Source organism: Lycium ferocissimum, chromosome 1 (genome assembly GCF_029784015.1).
Source record: "Lycium ferocissimum isolate CSIRO_LF1 chromosome 1, AGI_CSIRO_Lferr_CH_V1, whole genome shotgun sequence".
Classification (NCBI taxonomy): Eukaryota; Viridiplantae; Streptophyta; class Magnoliopsida; order Solanales; family Solanaceae; genus Lycium; species Lycium ferocissimum.
Window position 1 is genome coordinate 515416 of NC_081342.1, and position 21810 is coordinate 537225.

The window sequence follows — 21810 nt, forward strand, 5'->3', positions numbered from 1 at the left end:
ACATCAACTTTTCCTTCAATTTTGGTGTTTTATATGTTGATAACAAAAACTGGTTTTACACCTTATCGATGAATGGTCATGCTTGGAATGACGAGGTGATATATTTCCCATACTTCTTACCCTTTCAGTATACTGTTTTGCTATATTTCTCTATATGGCAATATATTTATCTATATTTTAGTATCCTTAATTCTTTCTGCAACTTTGTATTTCACTGTATTTCATTATATTTCTCTATATTTTCTGATTAATGTCGACATAGTGACATATCTGTTATCAGGGGCGGATTTACTTAGGCCGAGAGATGTCACGTGACACTGCTTCGTCGGAAAATTTTACCATGTATAGCCAAAACGCAGAACAAAAAAGGTAATAAATTAAGTAAATGACACTGTTTGGTATAAGGTACTAGGTAGCTCAGTTGGTCAGGCGCTTAAGTTTTCCACTTAATGACGCGAGTTCGAAACCGTGCAGCATCATTATTAGCCTTTTTTCTCACATTTTTGAGGATTGTTTTGAAAATAAATTTGGAATAGCCTCCTTAGTTGCTGAACTGCTGTGCCATTTTTTTTCCTTTCACCTTCCAATGATGTTATTTTGGATACATTTAAAAAAAAAAAAATATTGAGAAGAGTTGTAGTAGTATACATGAATTATCTTATTTATGTATTTTTTTTTAAAAAAAATATGATGTTATAGTGTTTTATTTATTTGTTCTCGTTATAAAATGTGACACCGACAACAACAACATACCCAGTTAAATCCCACAAAGTGGAGTCTAAGGCATTATAAAATGTGACATCGCTTACGAAAAATCCTGCGTACGCCACTGTCTGTTATGTATATATTTTTACAACAGATTTTTCTATATTCCTATTATTGTTAGTAAAAATCCTAAACATCTGGATGTAAACTGAGTTAATGAATCACATTAACTTAAGTCATTTTTTTCCAGCATATTGATGTAATATTTTACTACTTACGGAAAAAAGGCAAGTATGACAATGATGTCAGTTACAAATTCACAACCATTAGTTGTATATTCTTCTACAAAATTGATGAAATTCATCATGGATTTGCAAATACCGAAGGGGGTAATAGTGTTGCCAAATTATAGTCCAAAATTTGTGAGTACATTAACGGGCACAGGCTGCTGGCAAATGTGCCATGGCATACAAAAGGGATCTTGTATTCATCCCTGTCAACATCAAAGAGGAAAATCACTAGATATTGGTTGTAGTGCCGTTCATTGAAAGGTATTTATAGTTTTTCTTTTTGTTATTATTTAACCTGTTAACCGAGCTGATGTACTTTAACCTGTTAACCGAGCTGATGTACTTTACTTTTACGTGCAGGTGTTTGTACATTTACAACTCATACCGAGCTGCAGGTCATGATGCCATTGTTAGAAGAGAAATACACAAGCTAGCCACCCTTTTGCTACATCATTTACAACTGGCTGGGTTTTATGAGAATAAAAAAGACATCGATTTTATTAACCACCCAAAACTCAAAAGCAAACAACAGACTGATTACTTTGATATTGTGTATGTGAACAAGCTGCCATAACAAGCCTCCGGATCCATGTACGTATTTCTTAATGACATTTCCTTTTTTTTTTCACAAATTAATCAAGTAACGGCTTTTTTCTTCTTCCAGGGATTGTGGTGTTCATGTTGTAGCATTTGCTAAGTACTTGTGTTCTGGTAGAGGGATTCCAGAAAAGATCGATGCAGAAATTCTACGTTAGAGATACGGCACATTACTTTAGGAATATGGATGGCAAAGGGTGATTTGAATGCCTTCAAAGGATAATGAACTGCCTCCAAAGGCATCTAGGCCTGCAATAGATTGTGATGATGTTGCCACAGTAGTTCTTAATTAGTCCGTTAGGTTTTTAATGTTTGAACTCTGTTATTTACATTACTGTTAGTTGAAAAATTTGTACATTTTGTTGGGTTTTTTTTTTGGTAGGACTTGACAACTATGTGTGTTTTCTCATCAATGAAATTTTTGCAGCGTTCTGAATCATCTGATATTTTTTCAGTTCTTTTCTGTGTAAAGTGCAGTGTTTTTTTATCATCTGATATACACAGTCTGCATTTTCACTATATTTCAATATAAATTGAAGTATTTCTGTCACCTAATAAATCAAGTTTGCAATGAATTTTTTTTGACATATATTGAAAGGCAGAGAAATATAATGAAATATATAGAACCTGACTGTTTTTCAGCTGGTAATGTTTTGAAATACACTGAAATATAGAGAAATATAATGACATATAGACAACCTGACCTGTGTCCATCTGCTACAATTTTGAAATACACTGAAATATTTTGACATATAGACAATTGAAGAAAATGCAGATTACAACGATTAACCAATAATTCGCTTATTGAAAATTATTTTTCTGGGATAAGTGTTCCATAACAAATAAATGCACTTACAAACTAAACAACTGCTTCTTACAAGGCTCATTAGAACAAGAATGCCTATTGTGGCCAAGACGTCCACAAGTACTTCAAGCATTCCTACGTTTACCAATCATCGTCTCCATTAATGGTTTGTCTCGCTTTTCTTTGACCTTCCTGGGGGCCTCTTGTATCTCGGTGGTAAAACAACCTCATCGGATATGTGTTTAGGAATATTCCACTCACTCTCGTCAGGGAGAGGATCAACTATCACATCATACGTCTTCACCACTGTCTTTGGTTTGAATAGATCTGAGCAAAAATCATCAGGCATAAGGCTCTTACTCTTCAAAACAGCCCATGCATGCGGACATGGTATCTCGTCCATTTGGAACATCCGACAGCTGCATGTTTTCTTTTTAAGATCAATTATGAAACGCCTTGATTGATCATGTACGATATACACAAATTTAGTCGATGGTTCAACCTAACAAACAAGAATTTTGTCAGAGCAGGATTTACATAGAGTCAGTACTTTCAAACCCATACTGGAATACATTTAACAATATATATAGTCATACTTATTCAAATTTAACAGTAAACATACCATCATACGTAGAGATTTACACTCATTTATTGATAATAATTGCTGGAATGCTTTCTCGAGCGTTGTGAATGTGTATGTTCCGTTTCTTCTATTAGTGCAATTCCATCTTCCGAACATCTTTCTCACTTCTTCAAGAAGATAAAAAAGAGGCAACTCTCTTGCTGCTACTAGTTTTCCATTAATACACTCGGCTATATTTGAGGTCATTGTCCATTCTCTGTTAACTGGTGAATACAGTCAAGCCCACTTTTCCCTTCCAGTATCCTCCAAGTAATCTTTTACCCGATAATCAACCTCCTCAATCTTCTCCATCAGCTTGTCAAACTCATCCTTGTGTATGCTTTGCAAGTGCATAAAATACGGGGCTCAATACTTCATCTTTCGTCTTGTAATGCTTTGTCACATTTTTTCATAAATGCCATATACACGCCAAATGTGGCACAGTTGGATATGCTCTTAACACTGCTCGGTTAGCGACTGCCCGAGGAGTGATCCTCTCTTATTTTCCCTTTTTTGTTGATAAGAACTTAATAATGCTCTCATGCCTATCCGATACAACACACATGTTATCCCTAATTCCATAAGCTTGTCTGAACTGCTCAAAGAACCACGTCCAAGACTTATCGTTCTCGGAATCTATCACACCATATGCCAATGGCAAAATATTTCCTGCACAAACATGAATAATCTTACAGAGAAATATAGCTAAAAAATATAGGGAATACTATGAAATATACTCTTTACAACATTTGATTTTACAGTGAAATAAAGCAAAATTTTTATGAAATATAGTGAAATATACTTTACAGTGACAGCTTTTAACAGTGAAATATAGCTTAAAAATATATGCAATACATTAAAATACAATGTAATATACTATTGTAGAGTGTTATTGTACAATAACCAGTACCATAAAAAACTGAGACATTCATTTAAAATATAATGAAATATACCCCAAAAGGAAACAACAAAAAAAAGTGACTACATACCTGCACCATCCATCGTGCTGGCTGATACGAATGTACCGTTATATGTAGTTTTAAGGTGGGAAACATCTACTACCACTATTGGTCTACAACACTCGAATCCTTTTATGAATGCTTTAAGGGCTACAAAAAAAATACAAGAACTCGTTTTGTTCTGATTTATGCATTCTCACATGTGATCCAGGATATGTTTTGTCTAAGATGTACACATACCCCGGTAACTTCTTATATGATTCAGATGGTTCCCCTCTTAATTCATTCATTTCCTTTTCTCTAGACCTCCAGGCCGTCATATAAGAAACATCAACGCCAAACTCATTTTTTACGTCGTCTACATTAGGTGTAAATTTCCTCTTGTGGTTTGCTATTTTTGGCTTAACAACTGATGCCCAAATAAACCCAGTTGTTGCTTGTCTTTGGGAATACACCTTGTCCTTCAACGGACATGTATGTTCGTCATGGAAATATCTCACTCTGAACATTTCAGAATTGGCAATACTAGAAGCTCGGAGTTTCCAATGACAATCAGTTTACCAAAGATACCAGTGTGTAACTACAAAAACAAATCCATGAAAAATAACATGAAAAAAATTTCAAAAATATATTTCAATGTATTTAATACAATACCTTTGAAATATAAACTCGTTAGTATGCCAATAAAACTATGTATTTCAATATATTTCAATATACAATACCTTTGAAATATAAATCTTTTGCGAATTGAATAACTAGTATCCTTATAATTTGATCAGTATGTTCCTTGTTCAATTATGAAGTTGTCATTTTTTCAATATATTTCAATATATCATTTGATTCAACATCCATAGCATGCGTATAATCTTCAATTTCAATTTGACCTATAACTCCCATATCGTTGTGTATTTCAATCGGCAAACGCACAAATCGTCTACACCCGAACTCCCATATCAATCGGTATACTGTCTCCTTCGACAACATATTTTATTGAAATGGATTTCTTACTAGTATCAACTCCTATTTGAATCGCAATAATCTCAAGCAACTCAGCATATGAACAATAATCTTTGAATACGATTGCATCTATTTTGTAATTAACAAAGCAATTCTGGTCGTTAAAACACCTGGATTGTTTGATAACAGCTGTTATGCTTGACATCTTTAAGTCTCGAAATATATCAAAAATAAAAATATCAAATACTACACTCAAAAAATAATTCATTGTTTCAATCACAAAAAACAGAAACAAAACAAAAATCTAAAAACGCATAATTGAAAAAATTGAAATTTACCTTTTGTAGAATATGAAATACAAATCCGATCGTCACTATGATTCTATATATACGCTCGTTCACATGGCATTGAATGTATTTCAACTTCAAATTAGAAGAATTTGAAAGTATAAAACATAGCTCGTTAAGTTTTTCCTCTAATTGGAAGTTTTACTGGTTTTGAATTCAATTTTTTTTGAATGTGATAGAAGTGGAGAGAGATATTTGAGCTGATATGGATGAACATGCGTTTTGCGTGATTTATGGGACCATTTACATTGATTCTCATAAAAAAAAATTAAAAAATCTATTCCAAAAATAGCTTCTGATTTCGCTGGAACTTGTCTTCTGTTCGCTATATTTCTCTGTATTTCAAAATAATTGGAATACACGCGTTTTGTCAAAAAATCTGCTACACTGGGTAATATTGCATTTGTAGTTATATCCAGTTAGAAGGTAACAAAAGGTAGCTATTTGAGTAAGTTTCCCTAAAAAAACTTATGTCCCTCTAAGCATACGCTCGATTTTGAAGGGCAAACATTAAAGACCAGCCCATTTGAGGGACAAAAATTAAATATCAGTCCATTTGAAGGACAAACCATGCAATTTCCTTACCCTAGCAGGAATGAAACCAATTTGGTGTTAAAACTGAATTCAATCTTTACATCAAACAATATTAATTTACTTTATTAACTAATAAATTGAGGTGAGAATGACCCGTTCACTATTGCTTAGTAATTATAGTGTATGTAAAGACATGTGTTATGTATTTGAAGGTGGTATATATAAACATCACACTACAAGAAAAAAAAACAAGGTTTGTGATGAAAAAATTCGTCACAATTAAGTCGAAAATTGAACCGATCTATATAACAAATTATTGGTCATCACAAATTCAAACAGAATTGTATTATTGATTAATAACTCCGTTACAAATTTGTGATGGCCCTTCCGTCACAATTAGAGACAAGATTTCTTAATCAATCACATAAATTAAACTTATAGCTTGATGAACTGCAGTAAAATAACCACCTAGGAATGTGGCAAGATCCTTCTGCCTTTAATTAAGTCAAATCCAATTTTAATAATATAGAATTTCGGATACGTAATGATTCCCCTTAAATGGGTCTTATACTCAGACGTGAATTTGAATAACTAGGGAGAATATATGTAGGATACCCGATTGTTAAACAAAAAAAGAGCTGCAGTAGCGTAGGATAAATAGTATTCTTGAATCTTGATTTGGTAAATCTGTGTTGTTTAAGATCTCCATATTTGAGGTGATCATATTTTCGAGTTAATCATATTTATAAGTTGAAGTCGTTGACCATGACTTCCATTAGTATCGTCAGCTTCAACATGCATATCATTAATCTTCAGACAGCTTTAATTTAGTACTTGTAATTTAATGCTAAAAAGCAGCCTAAGTCTACGATTATGTCCCTAATCAGATCTTTAATGTTAAACTACTATACAAATTGCTGCAACAGAATATATAAATTATATAGCACTTTCCCAATTCAATGCACAACTCATCATTCGTTTAATTACTATCAGAGGTTCGAGTTCCTTAATTGTATATGTCTTAAAAAATTTAGCCTCATTTGTTAGACACCAAACGTCACAGGGAAAAACACTCTAATCTTACACTAGTTAACAATCAACTAAACTATTGAGCCAAGGCTCCTTTAGTGTTTTAAAATGAAAAAATACACTTAAAATTAAGCATTTTTAACGAGATTATCATGAATACAATTTTTTTTGAAAAAAAAAAAAAACTCATCGAAAATATTGTGGCAATCTACTTAAGTTGTGTTTTATTACTTACATTGTCTAGAATGTATCTTCTATTAATACAAAATCACTACAACAAACTATTTATTTGTTGGCAGCTTCTTTAAATGTTGACACTACAGATTAAAATTTCTAGGTTCGCAACTTTTTTTTTTTTTCCACCCGGTGTCCGGTACCCACATTGGAGCCCGATTATATTCGGATCCGCGCCGAGTAGGGCCCCATTTTGGGGGGCAGCGCTCCCTACCAAGGATTTTTCCATGCCAAGGGCTCGAATCCGAGACCTACAGTTAAGTTTAATTTAATCCGCCGCATCACATCTTTTGGTCTTCAAAAATTCTACTTTAGTTTCATATTATGCTGTCAAAGATATGTTGGATCTAAAGCTAGGTCCAGTACTAACCTTTATATGATACGGGTATGATATAGATACAAATATGGATCTTTAAAAACATTGAATATTGTTTAGATTATATGTGGATCGATAATAAACTAAAAAGAATTTCCATTTCAGAAATTGATTCAAAACAGAAGAGAAAATAGCGCTGTTGATTTAGGCTAAACTTAATAAAAGCACAACGAATTAAAGACTCTAAGAATTAAAAAAATAAGATACTTCAATTAAAATATTTGCAATATCATTCTCACCCCATCCCCCACCCCTTTGTGAACCCAACTTTGGTCAGTAACTACCCTACACATTGAAGGCCCCTTTGGTTGTAGATACTATAAACATTGATATGAGTTCAACTTATACACCATCCTTAGTTGTCAAAGTTACTAAAAATATATCTATCCTAAAATACTTGTCATTTTATAAAATCAAAAAAAAAAATTAATTACTTTTCCTATTTTACGCTTAATATTAATTGCTTTTGAGATAACAATATTGATTACATAACATAGAAATTACAAAGTTGAAGAGTTCAAACGAGTGATTTATTGATTGAGTTCAAATATTTAACCTTGTTCTTTTAAATATATAGTCGAGTTTTGAAAACAGTGCATATTTATTAAAGAGACATAAGAATAAAAACAGTAATTTTTTATTTTTTATATTTATAATTTCTTAAGGGACATGCAAAAGGAAAATATGACTATTATTATACATGCAATGTAACTTGGGAATCAAATTTCCTGCTAATTAATTTGTTGCAACAGTAAAAAAAAAATCTGATAGTGTAATTCTTTTTATATTATCGGTGGATTTTAGTTAATTAAATTTCAATAAAAAATTCTATAAAATATAGCATTTTAACCAACAAGAAAAAAAAAAAAAAAAAAAAAGAAGAAGAAGAAGAAGAGAATGTGATTTTGCGGCCGCGATGTTCTCACCCATGCATGACAGCCTTATAATTTACGTACACTTGCAATTCTTTTTGTGGATTCTATAGATTTAATTTCATCTTTAAATTTTGTTGTTTGTGTTTAATTGTGTTTCTTTTTTTCTTTTTATCCTAATCCCAATGCTCTCTTTCACATTTGGTCGGAGAAGCTCCCTTTAATTCTATCTAAACTTTCAACAATCTGACTTAAGCTCTTGAATATTGTCGAGTGTGAATAGAACACAACAACTACTATTCATTCCAGCAAATTGGTAAACCACCTTTTCCTGTAGTTTATCGTTTTTCTTTACTGAAACTGGACGTTTACATTATACTTCAGTCTTCATGTATGCATAAGAAAATATGTACGTAGCAACAATGCTGTCACTTAATTCAACGACAATTTGCAAAAGTCCATTAATAATTTAAGTTAATTAAATTTACCTAGACTGACAACATATATAAAGATCGGTTTATACTATCGATGAAATTTTTATTTTATTTTTCACCTTGAGAGGTGCCCTTCTTTTAACCTCATGGTGCAAGTCAAAATTAAGCTACCCTTGATACCCCTTTTTGGAAAATTATATTATATAGATAAAATTGTTTTTTATAAGAATATGTATACATTACACTCCTAGACACATAAAGGTGAAGGGTGTCAAACAAGTGATTTATTGGGCCGGGCCGGGCATTTAATTGGGCCACAAGGGGCCGGGTCCGGGCGGGGCCGTAAGTTGAACCGGGTCCGGGCTTGGAGAGAGAAGGGTGTCCGACCCAGCCCACCTCGGATAGGGGCTACACCTCGGGCTAATCGGGCCGGGCCGGGTTATAGTTAATGGGTCGGTTTTTTTTTTTTTTTTTTTTAAGTTCTAACTTCTAATACAAAAATAGACATTTACATTTACTAATAATAATAAAATTAACATTTACATCTAATGATAAAATTGCTAAATTAAAAAAATGTTTAGTCGTCGTCAAATTCAAAAAGCTAGCCGTTGTCAATTTAAAAAATTAGTCGTTGCTAATTTTATTTGAACCCCTAAATTTATGAATAACTATTTGGTCATATTTTCAAACTATATATATATTGCTCCATTCTTCTTCATTTTCACACAATTTTTCCACAATTCTCTCTTTATCTAAATTTGTCATTCAACTAGTGTACATTACTTCACCTCCACTTTCTCCCGAGTTCGAAGATCAACCTCAAGTGCGGTGTGGATGCATTTTGAGCGAGTAAATGAGGAACATGTTAAATGTCAACATTATGGTGACATATATCTCCACATAGCGTCGGGTATTATCCTATTAGGGGTGGAGGGGTGCCTCTCTGTTGCGTAGACACTTGTGAAAAGGCATGAAATTAAAATGATTTATCAAAGGTATATTTGTTGAGATAAGTACTACCACAATCTAATACATACTATATACTCCATGTATCAAAGGTATATTTGTTGAGAAAACAAGATTGTCTAGCTTTAAAATACAATTTTAAAGAAAACTAAAATGCTCCGTAAAAAGTGACTCCTAATTTATTGGGATATAATGTTTTTAAAATATTTATTATTAGTAATAAATGTAGTACTTATCTTCTTTTTTTTTTTTTTTTAATTTGAAGTCCATGCATTAATATATAAATAAATTAAGCTAATTAAATTTACCTAGACTGACAACATATATAAAGATATTTTTATACTATCAATGGAATTTTTATTTTATTTTTCACCTCGAGGTTGTTGATACAAAGTCTGGGCGGGGGACTGACTATAGGCCGAATATTCCTACAAATTAAATACCTCATGGTGCAACTAAATTTCTTCTTTGACTATTTAAATATAACAATATAACGCCAACTATAGTTTCGAATCAAGAACAACTTCACGATGGATGAAACGATTTCTTCTTTGACTATTATAAGTTATGTTCGACTGATGTAGAGAGAAAGGTTAGCTACTTCTTGACCTCATTCTTCTACGTGATCCATATTTGGAATTCCTTTTTCTTTTTTCAACTTTTCCATTCCTTTTTCTTTTTTCAACTTTTCCATATATAGTCGAATCCAAATTTTAAATCAACAGACACATCTTGTTTTTCATTTTCATCTAGTAATTCTTCTTTCCAAATACTCGTTATCGTCTCTGTCATTTTCATCATTTATAGAGTCAAACCTCTATTGCATCAATTTCCTCTTCCGTGCTATAATAAATAATTGACTTTTTATTGCTTGCTCAAACTAGGAACAAAAAGAAGGGGCTAATGAATTTAAAGTTGATCTTAATGTTTCGTGAGTGAATTATATGCTTATTAATTAAGAGATTTACCCGTAATTACTTAATACATGTATCATATATGATCTGATTGTCTAAATCTTTTTCACAATTCACACGTGCATACAATTTAAACTCATGTGATAGAAGGCAACATTGGTAAGAGTATTTGAATAAAGTAAATGTAAATGGACTGAAAATAGATATTGAGAATTCACATAGTCAACTTGAATAACTAACGACATTTAAGACGTAGATGTTGTGTCGTTACGGCATGAATAGTACTACTACTTGTTAGCATCCTTAAGGTGTAGATACCATTTCCATATAGTTGCTGTATATATATTGCTCAAAAGCCAAACGAATTATTTGATAAAGATATATAAAGTTTTCATAGTATTTAGTTCCCCTTACAAGTTACAAGTACTTCCATGTCATTTGTTCCTATATATTTAAGTTAAACTTTATGGAAACTTATACGTTGAGTTAAATTAAATTAGAAAACAATCAGTCATAAATCATAAACGTTATAGGTTGAGAGAAATCGGAACATAAGTTTTGGACGGAGGAATAATACTTAAGATATGCTTTGAGCTATTTTTAATTTCTTCAATCCAGTCTATTGACCTGGTCAGAGAATCTATTACTAGTACTAACTACCAAAGAACATATATACACCATATGCATCTTCCTCTATTTATCTTCTTTAATTTTTGTTTCAGCTTAGTGAAGTTTTGTCGTCGGTTACTCCATAACCATATATACCTAACAAATGGAAAAAAAAGGAAGAGAAGACAATGTGATGTCGACTTGATTTTCCTGGCATTATTTACAATCATTAATATTGTACAATATGTATTGCAAATTAACCTCATGATCTTTCTAGAGGATGGAAAATCTATATATAATTCAACCAAAAACCTATCTAATTTTGGGTTAAAACACATCACTCTAGACCATGTCATGATGTTTATTAAGTCCTTTGGGATTGAACCAAGTTCACCATATTCATGGCAGCATTTTTCAATTGCAAGGCATTGAAGTTTAATTTATTTTGAGCCCCGGAAATGACAAATTCCTTTGCTCGATTGAAGAAATCATCGCCTTCTTTTCCTTGAACTTGTAACCTCTTTGGACACTTAAGCAAACTAAGATAAGTTCCTAAGTCATGTACACATGAAGGATTATGCATCTTGAAGAAATCTAACAAGATCTCAACTCCAACATGTGCATAACATGAGCAACTCCAAGGAACCTCATACTTCCCACCCAAAACCCTAAAATGCTCATTTAAAAAAACCCCAGGAAGTTTTGTAATGGGGTCATTTATATTTGTTATTCTCAAAACTTTTACACCTAACTCTTCACACCTCTCTTTGAAGCCTGAGTTTCCAACTCTTGGCCCTCCAAAGGAAAAAACGGTCACAGGTATTGTGTGATCAATATTCAACAACTTGTCCTTATTCAGGCCCAACTCTGCAATGTCATAAGCTAGTAAGAGCGCTAATGCACTCCCCATGCTATGTCCTGCCAAAGTTATGCTCATATCCTCCCCTTTATACTTATTTAGTACTCTCCCTACCTCGGATAGTAATTGTTCCCGACAACTTCCAAGGCCAAACTTTTTGCCCTCATTGGAGGTGTACAAACTCAAGAATCCAGCTTCAACCTTAACTTGAGGTCTCGGATAATGAGGATCAAGATGAGCCGGAGTCAATGAGCTCATCAAATTGGCTATCCATTCAGGGCTAGTGACCGTTCCCCGAAAAGTAACAAGCACATCTCTCCTCCCAAGTCTCTTTGTTTCTTCATCATTTGATACTGCAATATAACCAATCCATTTTCCACATGATGAGCCTATACTATTGCCACCAATTGGAAAGACATTTTTGTCTGGAGTAGCATATATGTATTTTGTCACTTCATAGCCTGATTCACCCAACCCTACTTCACTCAACATTCTCCTCTTTCCATACTTGCAATTTAAGTATCTTCTTGAATTTGGATCAAGATCAAATGCATCATAACAAGCAGCCACAAACTCTCCATATCGGATAATCTCCTCTCGGAGAAGAGAGTCCAATGGATCTACTAGGTTTTCCCAGTTTTTTGACCCATGAACTTCTCTCCAAATGGAAGCCAATCTCTCAATATTACTACTATTACAACTACTACTATTACTACAAGTACAATCCATTGTAGTATTAGTACTAGTAGCATTGTTCTTCGATATTTCCTTAGTGGATATCACAGTTGGTGATAGTTTGGGACTGATGCGTAGTTGTTGTTGTAATGTTAGAGATGGTGCAGGTAAAACTGAGATACCTTCATTTGGTCTTAACAAACATGGCTTAGACAAAAACTCTTCTGAAAATGTAGGGAAGTTCAGATTTGGAATATTTGGTAACCTAAGCATTGTATGAAAAGAGAATATTTAAGAGGAAGAATTAGAGAGGGAGTGAGAGCTCTAGATGAATTATAGATCAAGGGTTATATACTTATATATATGTACATATTGTGTGTTTATTTGTCATGGACTTTGATGATAATTGAAAAGGATGTTGTTGAGGTGTAGGGGGGAAAAAGAAGTAGAAAATAAAGGCATGTTTGGCGAGTAATTTGACTGAGGAATGAAAAATTTATGTGATAAATTAAATGGTCGGTTAGGCTCAAGTCGTGACTATAATTAATTGTTTAACTTTTGCGGCTGCAAATAAAATATGTTTCGAGGAACATAATGTAAAATACGGTTTTACTATTTCCCTTCAAATTGACTTCAAAGGTGCGTTTGCTATGTGGACAAATTTTAGCGTGTTTATTAATGTTTATTTATTTTTCTTCTTTCTCTTCCCTATCTATTTCTTTCCTTTTGTAGGAGAAAACTAGATGAAGAAACGCCCGCGCGGGCCCAACAATTTTAATTTCAATGTAATTCATTCATGTTTTGCTTGCTAATGCAGTTCTTAATATATTTTTTATATCTATTAAAATTTCAATTTAATTTTTATGTAGCATGCACTCAGAAGAAAACTAAATACTTCTATCATGATCAATAGAAATAACATTGGAACCATCTCTGCTTCAACGTATGCCAATTTTCTAAAATTTCAATTTTGAATATACTATTGAATTTTTTTTAGTTTAAATTTCAAATCTTGAACCATAAAAGCAACTAATATATCTATTTACTTTTGTGTTTTTCTCCCGAATATTCCTCGCCTATTTAGTTTTTATTTTCATACATCCTTCTTTTACTCTTTGAATACGCTATACTCTTATTTTTGAAGATTTACATTTATTTTTCTCCTTTTCTTTTTAACTATTCTATTATTTTTCCCTGGTACTCGTCCATGTAACAATCTAACATAAATAGAGTGGGAGAATAGTTTTCTCACTTTAAACTTTTATTTCTTTAAAGCAATTACAGTTTTAATAGCCTTTTGTTAACTGAATGTATATTATTGATTAACCCAAAATACTTTTATCCGAAGAAATACCTTTTTTCTAATTTCTTTTTTTTACTTTTTGATATGTAGAAATTATTTTAACTTTTCTCCATTATAAGATGATTTATCCACACAAATACCCTAAAACATGTTTTAAAGTGTCAAGTGTTTTTTTTTTTTTTAAACTGTATACTCAAATATCTAATTAATGTAGGACCAATTTGGATTATATTAACATATAAATAAAATAAAATAAAAGTTAAATTCAATTCAAAGTATACAAATAAATAAGAAGCTAAATTAAATATTACCAGTTATGTGTAGAAAACTAAATTAATTTCGCTAGTGAAATAAAAAAGTTTCAACTCATATTTAGATTTATAAAGTTTCTACAACATTAAACTCTGCACTGATTCATTATCCTTAAAAGTGAAGATGCATTCCAATTTGCACAATTTTAAATGTAATGATATATCTTTATATTCTATAATATTTTAAATGTTTTAACATTCCTTAGAAATTGAATATAAGTTCTACCATAACAAATGGCAGTCCGGCAAAAGTTTGTACAAAAGGGAGTTATTGTGTGGAACAGTGATGATGGAAGCTGACATAAGCGAAGGGGCAATTTAGTCATCGTGCTCAAGAAATTACACTACAGCTACAGAAAGATTCTATTTTGACCAGTTATATTATTCCATTATAACTAAAATGACGAAAATACCCTCAAAATGCCTAAACAAGCATGTTGACGTCCTGGTAGCTTATCCCCTTTTATAGTATAGGAGAATACATTTTCCATTAGGAAGTCATCCCATGTAGGCATGTACCCTAAAATGGAAAGTGACACCAATTAATAAATATGGATTAATTTTGATAAATGATTTATTTTGCTCCCAAACCCTTGATGAATATTAAGTTAGCTATGCACTAAATATATTTTGATGATGACAACCCAAGTTATTTAATATCTGGTCTAGTTATAAAGTTAGCCTTCATTTGTTTTTCTTAAGATCAAGAGGTCTGAATTTGCATATATGTTTGAGTATTAAGATATTACATTTAGATTTGTATACTGAATATTTAGGATTGTTTTGCAGCATCCGAATATGAATAGTTATCTATATGTAAAAGTTAATAAATATAGAATTCAAATAAGTTATTAATAAATATAATATTTATAAAAATTACAAATATTGTAATTCACATGGTGTTATATAATTTATTTTAATGAACCACTTTCTAAAACTATTCCGGAGGTGGTGGTGATGGTGGTTATATAGATGACCGATGGGTAGCTAGTAATGAGGTGGTGGACATAAATGATGAGCATATGGTGGTGAATTAATAGAGGTGGGCAGGTGCATGATTCATTTGGTAAAATTGGCGATAGAGATGGTTGGCGGCAATTGCTAATGGTGAAAGTGTTTGATGGTGGTGATTGTACATTGAAGGTTGTTCGTAGAGATGGTTGGTGGTGGTGATGACTAGTCACGTCGCAAAGGTGCAATTGATGCCTTGATGGCAGGATAGCGGTGGTCGTTGTGTAGTGACTTATGCTTGGTGGATACTAATTAAGTATAGCAGTAAAGGTAACATATTCGCATAATATTTTGATGAATATCTTAATATATTTGAAGTATTGTACAAGATTTGAGTGATTCAGACTTATTACGAGCTAATAAGTGATCATGAAAGAGAGGGAAAAAAAAACAAATCACGTTCGATTGGATGATATTTGAAAGTTTCAAATTCAAATTTCTATTAAGTGAAAATAAATAGAACCTTAATTAAAGAATCCTCACTTGTGCTTATTTTAATTCATGGACATAGTTTTACCATTATTAAGGAATTGGAGGACTTCATTAGTGATTTTGAAGAAGGATTACACAATGGAATATTACATCTTCGCCCAACCAAGTATAAACATAATTACATAACGGACGAACTCAGGATCTACTACGTTGGCATAGCCTCACTGCGTACTTGAAAATTTAGATCGTTACCACTAAGGAGTGTGATGGAATGAATGAGATCTTTGAGTTGATTTTTCAAATGGTCACTCAGCTAATAGTTTTGTTCTTAGAAAGTTATCTTTTTTCTTGATTCCAATTGTTTTCAACAAAGAAAGTGACTTTCTGAGATAATAGATAATGCTTCTCTTTAATGAGCTCTACGTAAAATAAATCCGGATTAGTTGAGTCAGGGAATACCGTATCCTGATGATTATACCAAACAAAAAACTTACATTACTTTAGCCAATTTATAAAACAAAAACAATAAAAGAAAACATCGAGCAAGTTCAGTGAAACCAACCCATGACCCAAATTAATTTGTCTTCAAAGAAAAAGGAACTCATTACATAAGGGGATCGAGGGAATGGATTAGCAACTAATAAGTGACTAAGGCCTCATTTGTTTTCATTAAGATTAAGACGTACGTCTGAATGATTAAGATGTTGTCCCTAGATCTGAACACTAAATGATTAAGACTGTTTATTTTTCAACATCTAAATGTGCATAATGCAGTTATTCAAAAATAATAAATATACAATTCAAATAAGAAAGTAACTAAATATTAGAAAATAAATACAAATTTAGTAAAATAAAAATACTATTTGATAAAAAATGAAACAATTATGTTTGTTAGTAATAATGGAAATTTTGTAGTCGTATTAGGTGGTGGTTTTTTTTTTTTTTTTTTTTTTTGAGGGGGGGGGGGGGGGGGGGGGGGGGGGGGTGGGGTTAGGTGGTGGTCGGAGGGTTGTGGGGTTGGTGGTGATGGGGTGGGTTTGGTGCGTGGTGGTTAGGGGTAAGGTAGGTGGATGGTGGGAGGTAGGGTGGGGGTGGTGAATGGTGTCGGGGTTGAGTGGTGGTGGTGGTGGGTAGGTGGGGGTAGGGTAGGTGGTGGGAAAAAATAAAATTTAACCAAACCGAATCAAAAAGAACCGACATTTGTTTTTTGTATTTGTTCGTTATGGTTTTCAAAAACCGAGTTATATGTATAATATTAGTTTTTCATAAATAATTATAAATATTTTCTATTTTAATCATTAATTTGATTTTTGGTTTACTATATATACGCTTTAAGTAATTTTTTGCCCGAATTCTCGTTCGGGTGAACACCATTATAAAATAATCTGAGGCAAAACTGTGAGAAGTTAAATTTAGCAAATTTAAATCGTTATCCACGAAGGAAAACTAATTTGCCTATATACTTCTTCAATAATTATAAAAATAAGAGAAAACACATTCTTTAATTTATATCATAAAAGATACTTGAAAATTATAAATCGTAAACCCCAGTGTAATATCAAAGGGAATGAATTAGGCTAATGCTACTAGTAGTGGGTTATCCTCCTAAAAAAGCGAGAAAAAAACAACTCCTTTTAGTCGAGACCCTTTTTCAGCCTTGGGATAATGATAGAAAAACATGTTTTTTTTGTTCAAGTTTGGGATCATTACACAACGTTTTTTAATAAAATGGGAGAATTGAGGGCAAAATGCATATTAATCTTGCCCCAAAGTTTGGGATCATTACACAAAGTTTTTTTTATTTCATATATTTTCATTTTAATTTTAGGTAGTCTTTATGTTTAATTAATATGTATGTTTGTAACAACAACTAAAAGCTCCTATGCTCTACTTTATTTCCGAGGTAAATGTATTAAGATGACAAAAATGGTGCGTGATGTTCTACTAAGTTAGTTTTTAGTTAATATACTACACCTTAATATATACTATAAATAAAAGTTATCGTTTGAACAAAAAAAAAAACATAACTTTTTTAACTTTTAATGTTTTCTTTCATCGTAAGTTTTTTTAATAAAATGGGAGAATGGGCAAAATGCAAGTACCGCCCCAAAGTTTGGGATATTACACAAGGTTTTTTTATTTCATATATTTTCATTTTAATTTTTTAGGTAGTCTTTATGTTTAAAAATCGTTTGTAACCAAAAGCTCCTATGATAATAATCAAAAAATGTAATTATTATTTTATTTGGTTTGGTTATGGTTTTAGACATTTAAAAGAAAAATCGAACCAAACCGATAATAATCAAACCGATAAATTGATTTGGTTATGATTTTAGACATTTAAAAACGATAAATTGAAGTTTTAATCAATAACCGACCAAACCGAACCTTGAACACCCCTACAAATAGCATTAGCCTAATTCATTCCTTTTGATGTTACACTGGGGTTTACGATTATAATTTTCAAGTATCTTTTATGATATAAATTAAAGAATGTGTTTTCTCTTATTTTTATAATTATTGAAGATTTGTCATCAATTGCACTTCAGGTATAGGCAAATTAGTTTTCCTTCGTGGATAACGATTTAAATTTGCTAAATTTAACTTCTCACGAGTTTTGTCCTCAGATTATTTTATAATGGTAAATAAAAAAAATTGTCAACACGATACAAAGTTTTACCGATGCGAGAATTCTGTATAGGAGTTTACTCGTAAGAAATCAACGCGGATGGACCCACCATCACTCAAACCACTATATTCATTTTCTTTCTTTCTTTCTGTTTGGGCTCAAAGAAACAAGTATATTCATGTATCTATAAAACATGCTCTATATTTTAACATTCTTCCAAGATTGAGGGAGATGAATCCATATATTTTAACATTCTTCCAAGATTGAGGGAGATGAATCCATATATTTTACATATCAACACGAGTTTTAGATGTACTCATGATATTTTTTAAAACTTGTAGTTTCTTTACAAATGAAACATAACGAACCCAATAACGATTAGTAGAAAAAAAAAATCTAGAAAAAGATGTCTTATGCAAATGAAATTAAATATTCAACTACGAATTACAGTACTCCACTTACATGTAATTTTTTTCATCCCAAAAATAACAAAAACTGTTGTAATCAGATGCAATGGTTGAGTCAGAATTTCATTTTTCATTAAGAAGAAAAAAGATTATAATGAAATGACCAAATGAATTCAATATCTAATATATATATATATATATATAAAAATACTTTTAACTTTATATATATGATGTAATTTTCCCTCGTAGGAGTTCATTTATCCCCGGCTCAGTCCCTGATCAGATGCATTATACAGCTACAAGTCTTATAATGATTTAATCTTTATGTACAAATTAAAATATCTTCTTTCAATCCCTAGGTTATTGACTTATTCTTTTATAAGGTCATTTTCTTCTATTCAAATTATAAGAGGCCAAGAGATTTCATTTCCTCATTTTTTTAGTGTTTGATTGACCATAAATTTGAATTTTAATATCAACTAGTACTAATTGCTCCACTTTAATGTAATTTTTTCATCCCCAAAATAACAAAAAAAATTGTGATCAGATGCGATGGTTGAGCCAAAATTTTCATTAAAAGATTCGAAGATAAAGAAATAAACATATGAAGAAGCTAAATGAATTCAACGTCTACCATATATACATAAAAATAATTTTGACAGTATATATATAATGTAATTTTTTTGCAAAGAGAGTTCATTCCCTGGCTCCACCACTCCGCACCTGATCAGATGCATTATACACCTACAAGTTTTCTTGATTTAATCTTTATGTGCAAATTAAAAAGATACTCCTTCGACCCCCAGGTTATTGTTTTATTTCAATTTTAGTGTTTGATTGACCATATACAGCTAGTTTCATTTATAACAATTTATACATGTTGCAGAGCAGGTACAAGGAACTGGACTCACAACTCGGCAAGGAAGGTAAACGAGTCAGATATCTATAATTTAGTATATCTCCACCTTTGTGTAACAAAGGCTTTAAGATTATATCCCGCGGTCTTTATTAAGCGATTCAACAAAATTTAGAGAAATTTTCGAGGAAATGAGATTTTTTGCCCTCTTACAATTTGAATAGAAGAAAATGACTTTTCAGATCTCTTGTATGTTTTCTTATATGTAAAAAATGAAGATCTCTTGTAAAAAATCATAAAACTAAAAAAAATTGTAAAGGGCTTAAAAAACTTTTAAGTATACCTTTCACCAAATACTCATATTTTTATATTAGTCCTATCCATTAGACATTAGCCGAATACTAAGTCCAATAGTAAATTAAATCAACCACTCTCCTATTAGCCCGCTTAAACTCAAGACGTACCCTTCTGAGTTTTGCATTTTCCTCATTTGTGCTAGGAGAGTAATTGCTTCATTTTAACATGAATATTTTATCTGGATTCTGGTACGGATGAAGCATTATTAAAACAGTTTGATCTGAATACTTTATTTGAATATTTTTATTTTTATAAGTAAGTAAGAAGAGACCCAATTTATAAACTCAAAAACCAAAGAAACATCCAATTTCATGTTCAGACGAAGTAGCTAGAACAACAAAAACGAATGTCTTTAATTCCCTATAAAAGAATGCTTTGAAAAATATTTACTGCCGAATTTAATATATATGCTGATGTGACTTGTATCTCATCATCATGATGAGGTTATAGAGATTACTGAGTGTTAACTTTACAATTTTTTAAAGGTTTTTGTGTCCATTTTGAAAAGGCTTACTTATTTATTACATAAATTTGAAGTTCATAATAAATTATTGAAGTGTTTTACCAATTCATCTAAAAGTTTAAGCTGTGAGAGATGACGTATTTTTATTTACTTAATTATATCTTTAGCACGTCCTTTAGTTTCATGTACTGACTTGATTACTCCACCCCTTTTTTCATTACTAATGGAAGTTAATCATGAGCGAGACACATGTAAATTCTTTTATAAAAATTGGTGGCGAATCACTTGACAATGAGACTTGAACCTCTAGATCTCCGCCTGCTCTAACATATTAAAGTATGTGACTATCTCATTAAATTTACAACGTACTATTCGAAAAAAGTTTTGCAATAGTGTGTGGATTTGGAAGTTAAAGAAAAGTATATAGAATGGGGAGTCGACACTATACTGTAAAAGCTATTAGAAATTTATGATAGTCTATATTTTTAACATATGTAGTAATGAACTGTGGCTCTTCGGCTCATGTTAATTCTCGATGTGTAAAATGCAATATCTAATGCTAGCATATACTCCCTCCCGTCCAAAATAATTAAAGTTTTAGCCTCTCAAAGTTGGTCCAAAATAATTGAGGTTTCATAAAATCAAGAAATTATTTAGTTTCTCTTTCCTAATTTGCCCTTGATACATTCCCATATCCTTATAATACTTATGTCAATCTAAAAAGAAAAGAAAATCGTAATTAAGAGTATTTTAGTCTATAACATCTTTTGCTAATTTTTAGGAGTTAATAAGTTTCTTAATCCATGTGTCCAAACTTAAAACGTCAATTATTTTGGACCAGAGGGAGTATTAATTATTACAATGGCTTATAATTTAGTACTAGTATTTATAAAATGTTTGGAATAATAAGTGTGAATTTAATTCTATCCTCGTATAATAGGAAAAAAAAAATATGAATAGTCCTTGGCGAAATTCTTCTTCTTTACTGTATAGTCATATAATAATTGTCCATCAATTAATGGAAACATACCGGCCAACCTACTACGTTGCACTTGTACTTCTTAAACGCATGGCAGTCAATTAATTTGTTTAGTTTCTAGAATTCCATGTGAATTTGGAGATTTCTGATTCAATCTCTAACTAATTAAAACTAATTTTTGACTCTGAAAAGAACATTTTAGCTAGACTCAATATCTTAAGACAATTTAAGAAAGGAAATTAAACACTGGGCTTCACGTTCGAAAGTGACAATTCAGT

At 31.7% G+C, this 21810-nt stretch overlaps 2 protein-coding genes across 2 annotated transcripts; both read right to left on the bottom strand.

Annotated features, from left to right (window-relative positions):
• Window positions 1-2557: 2557 nt before the first annotated feature.
• On the bottom strand, window positions 2558-3226 carry LOC132060633 (uncharacterized). The gene is made up of 2 exons (XM_059453617.1): window positions 3020-3226; window positions 2558-2899 (listed from the first exon to the last, which is right to left on the bottom strand). Exons 1-2 carry the CDS (start codon window positions 3224-3226, stop codon window positions 2558-2560), a joined length of 549 nt encoding a protein of 182 aa, XP_059309600.1.
• Window positions 3227-11614: 8388 nt separating this feature from the next.
• Window positions 11615-13161, bottom strand: LOC132060644 (galactolipase DONGLE, chloroplastic-like). Its single transcript, XM_059453627.1, has one exon. It carries the CDS (start codon window positions 13055-13057, stop codon window positions 11615-11617), a length of 1443 nt encoding a protein of 480 aa, XP_059309610.1. The 5' UTR covers window positions 13058-13161.
• Window positions 13162-21810: the final 8649 nt, after the last annotated feature.

Bases quoted from the DNA above. Each gene is read 5' to 3' on its own strand.
- LOC132060644 (XM_059453627.1), bottom strand. From the start codon at position 13,057: ATGCTTAGGTTACCAAATATTCCAAATCTGAACTTCCCTACATTTTCA.
- LOC132060633 (XM_059453617.1), bottom strand. From the start codon at position 3,226: ATGACCTCAAATATAGCCGAGTGTATTAATGGAAAACTAGTAGCAGCA. The intron at 2,900-3,019 runs GTATGTTTACTG...CTTGTTTGTTAG, and splicing joins GTAAATCTCTACGTATGATG to GTTGAACCATCGACTAAATT.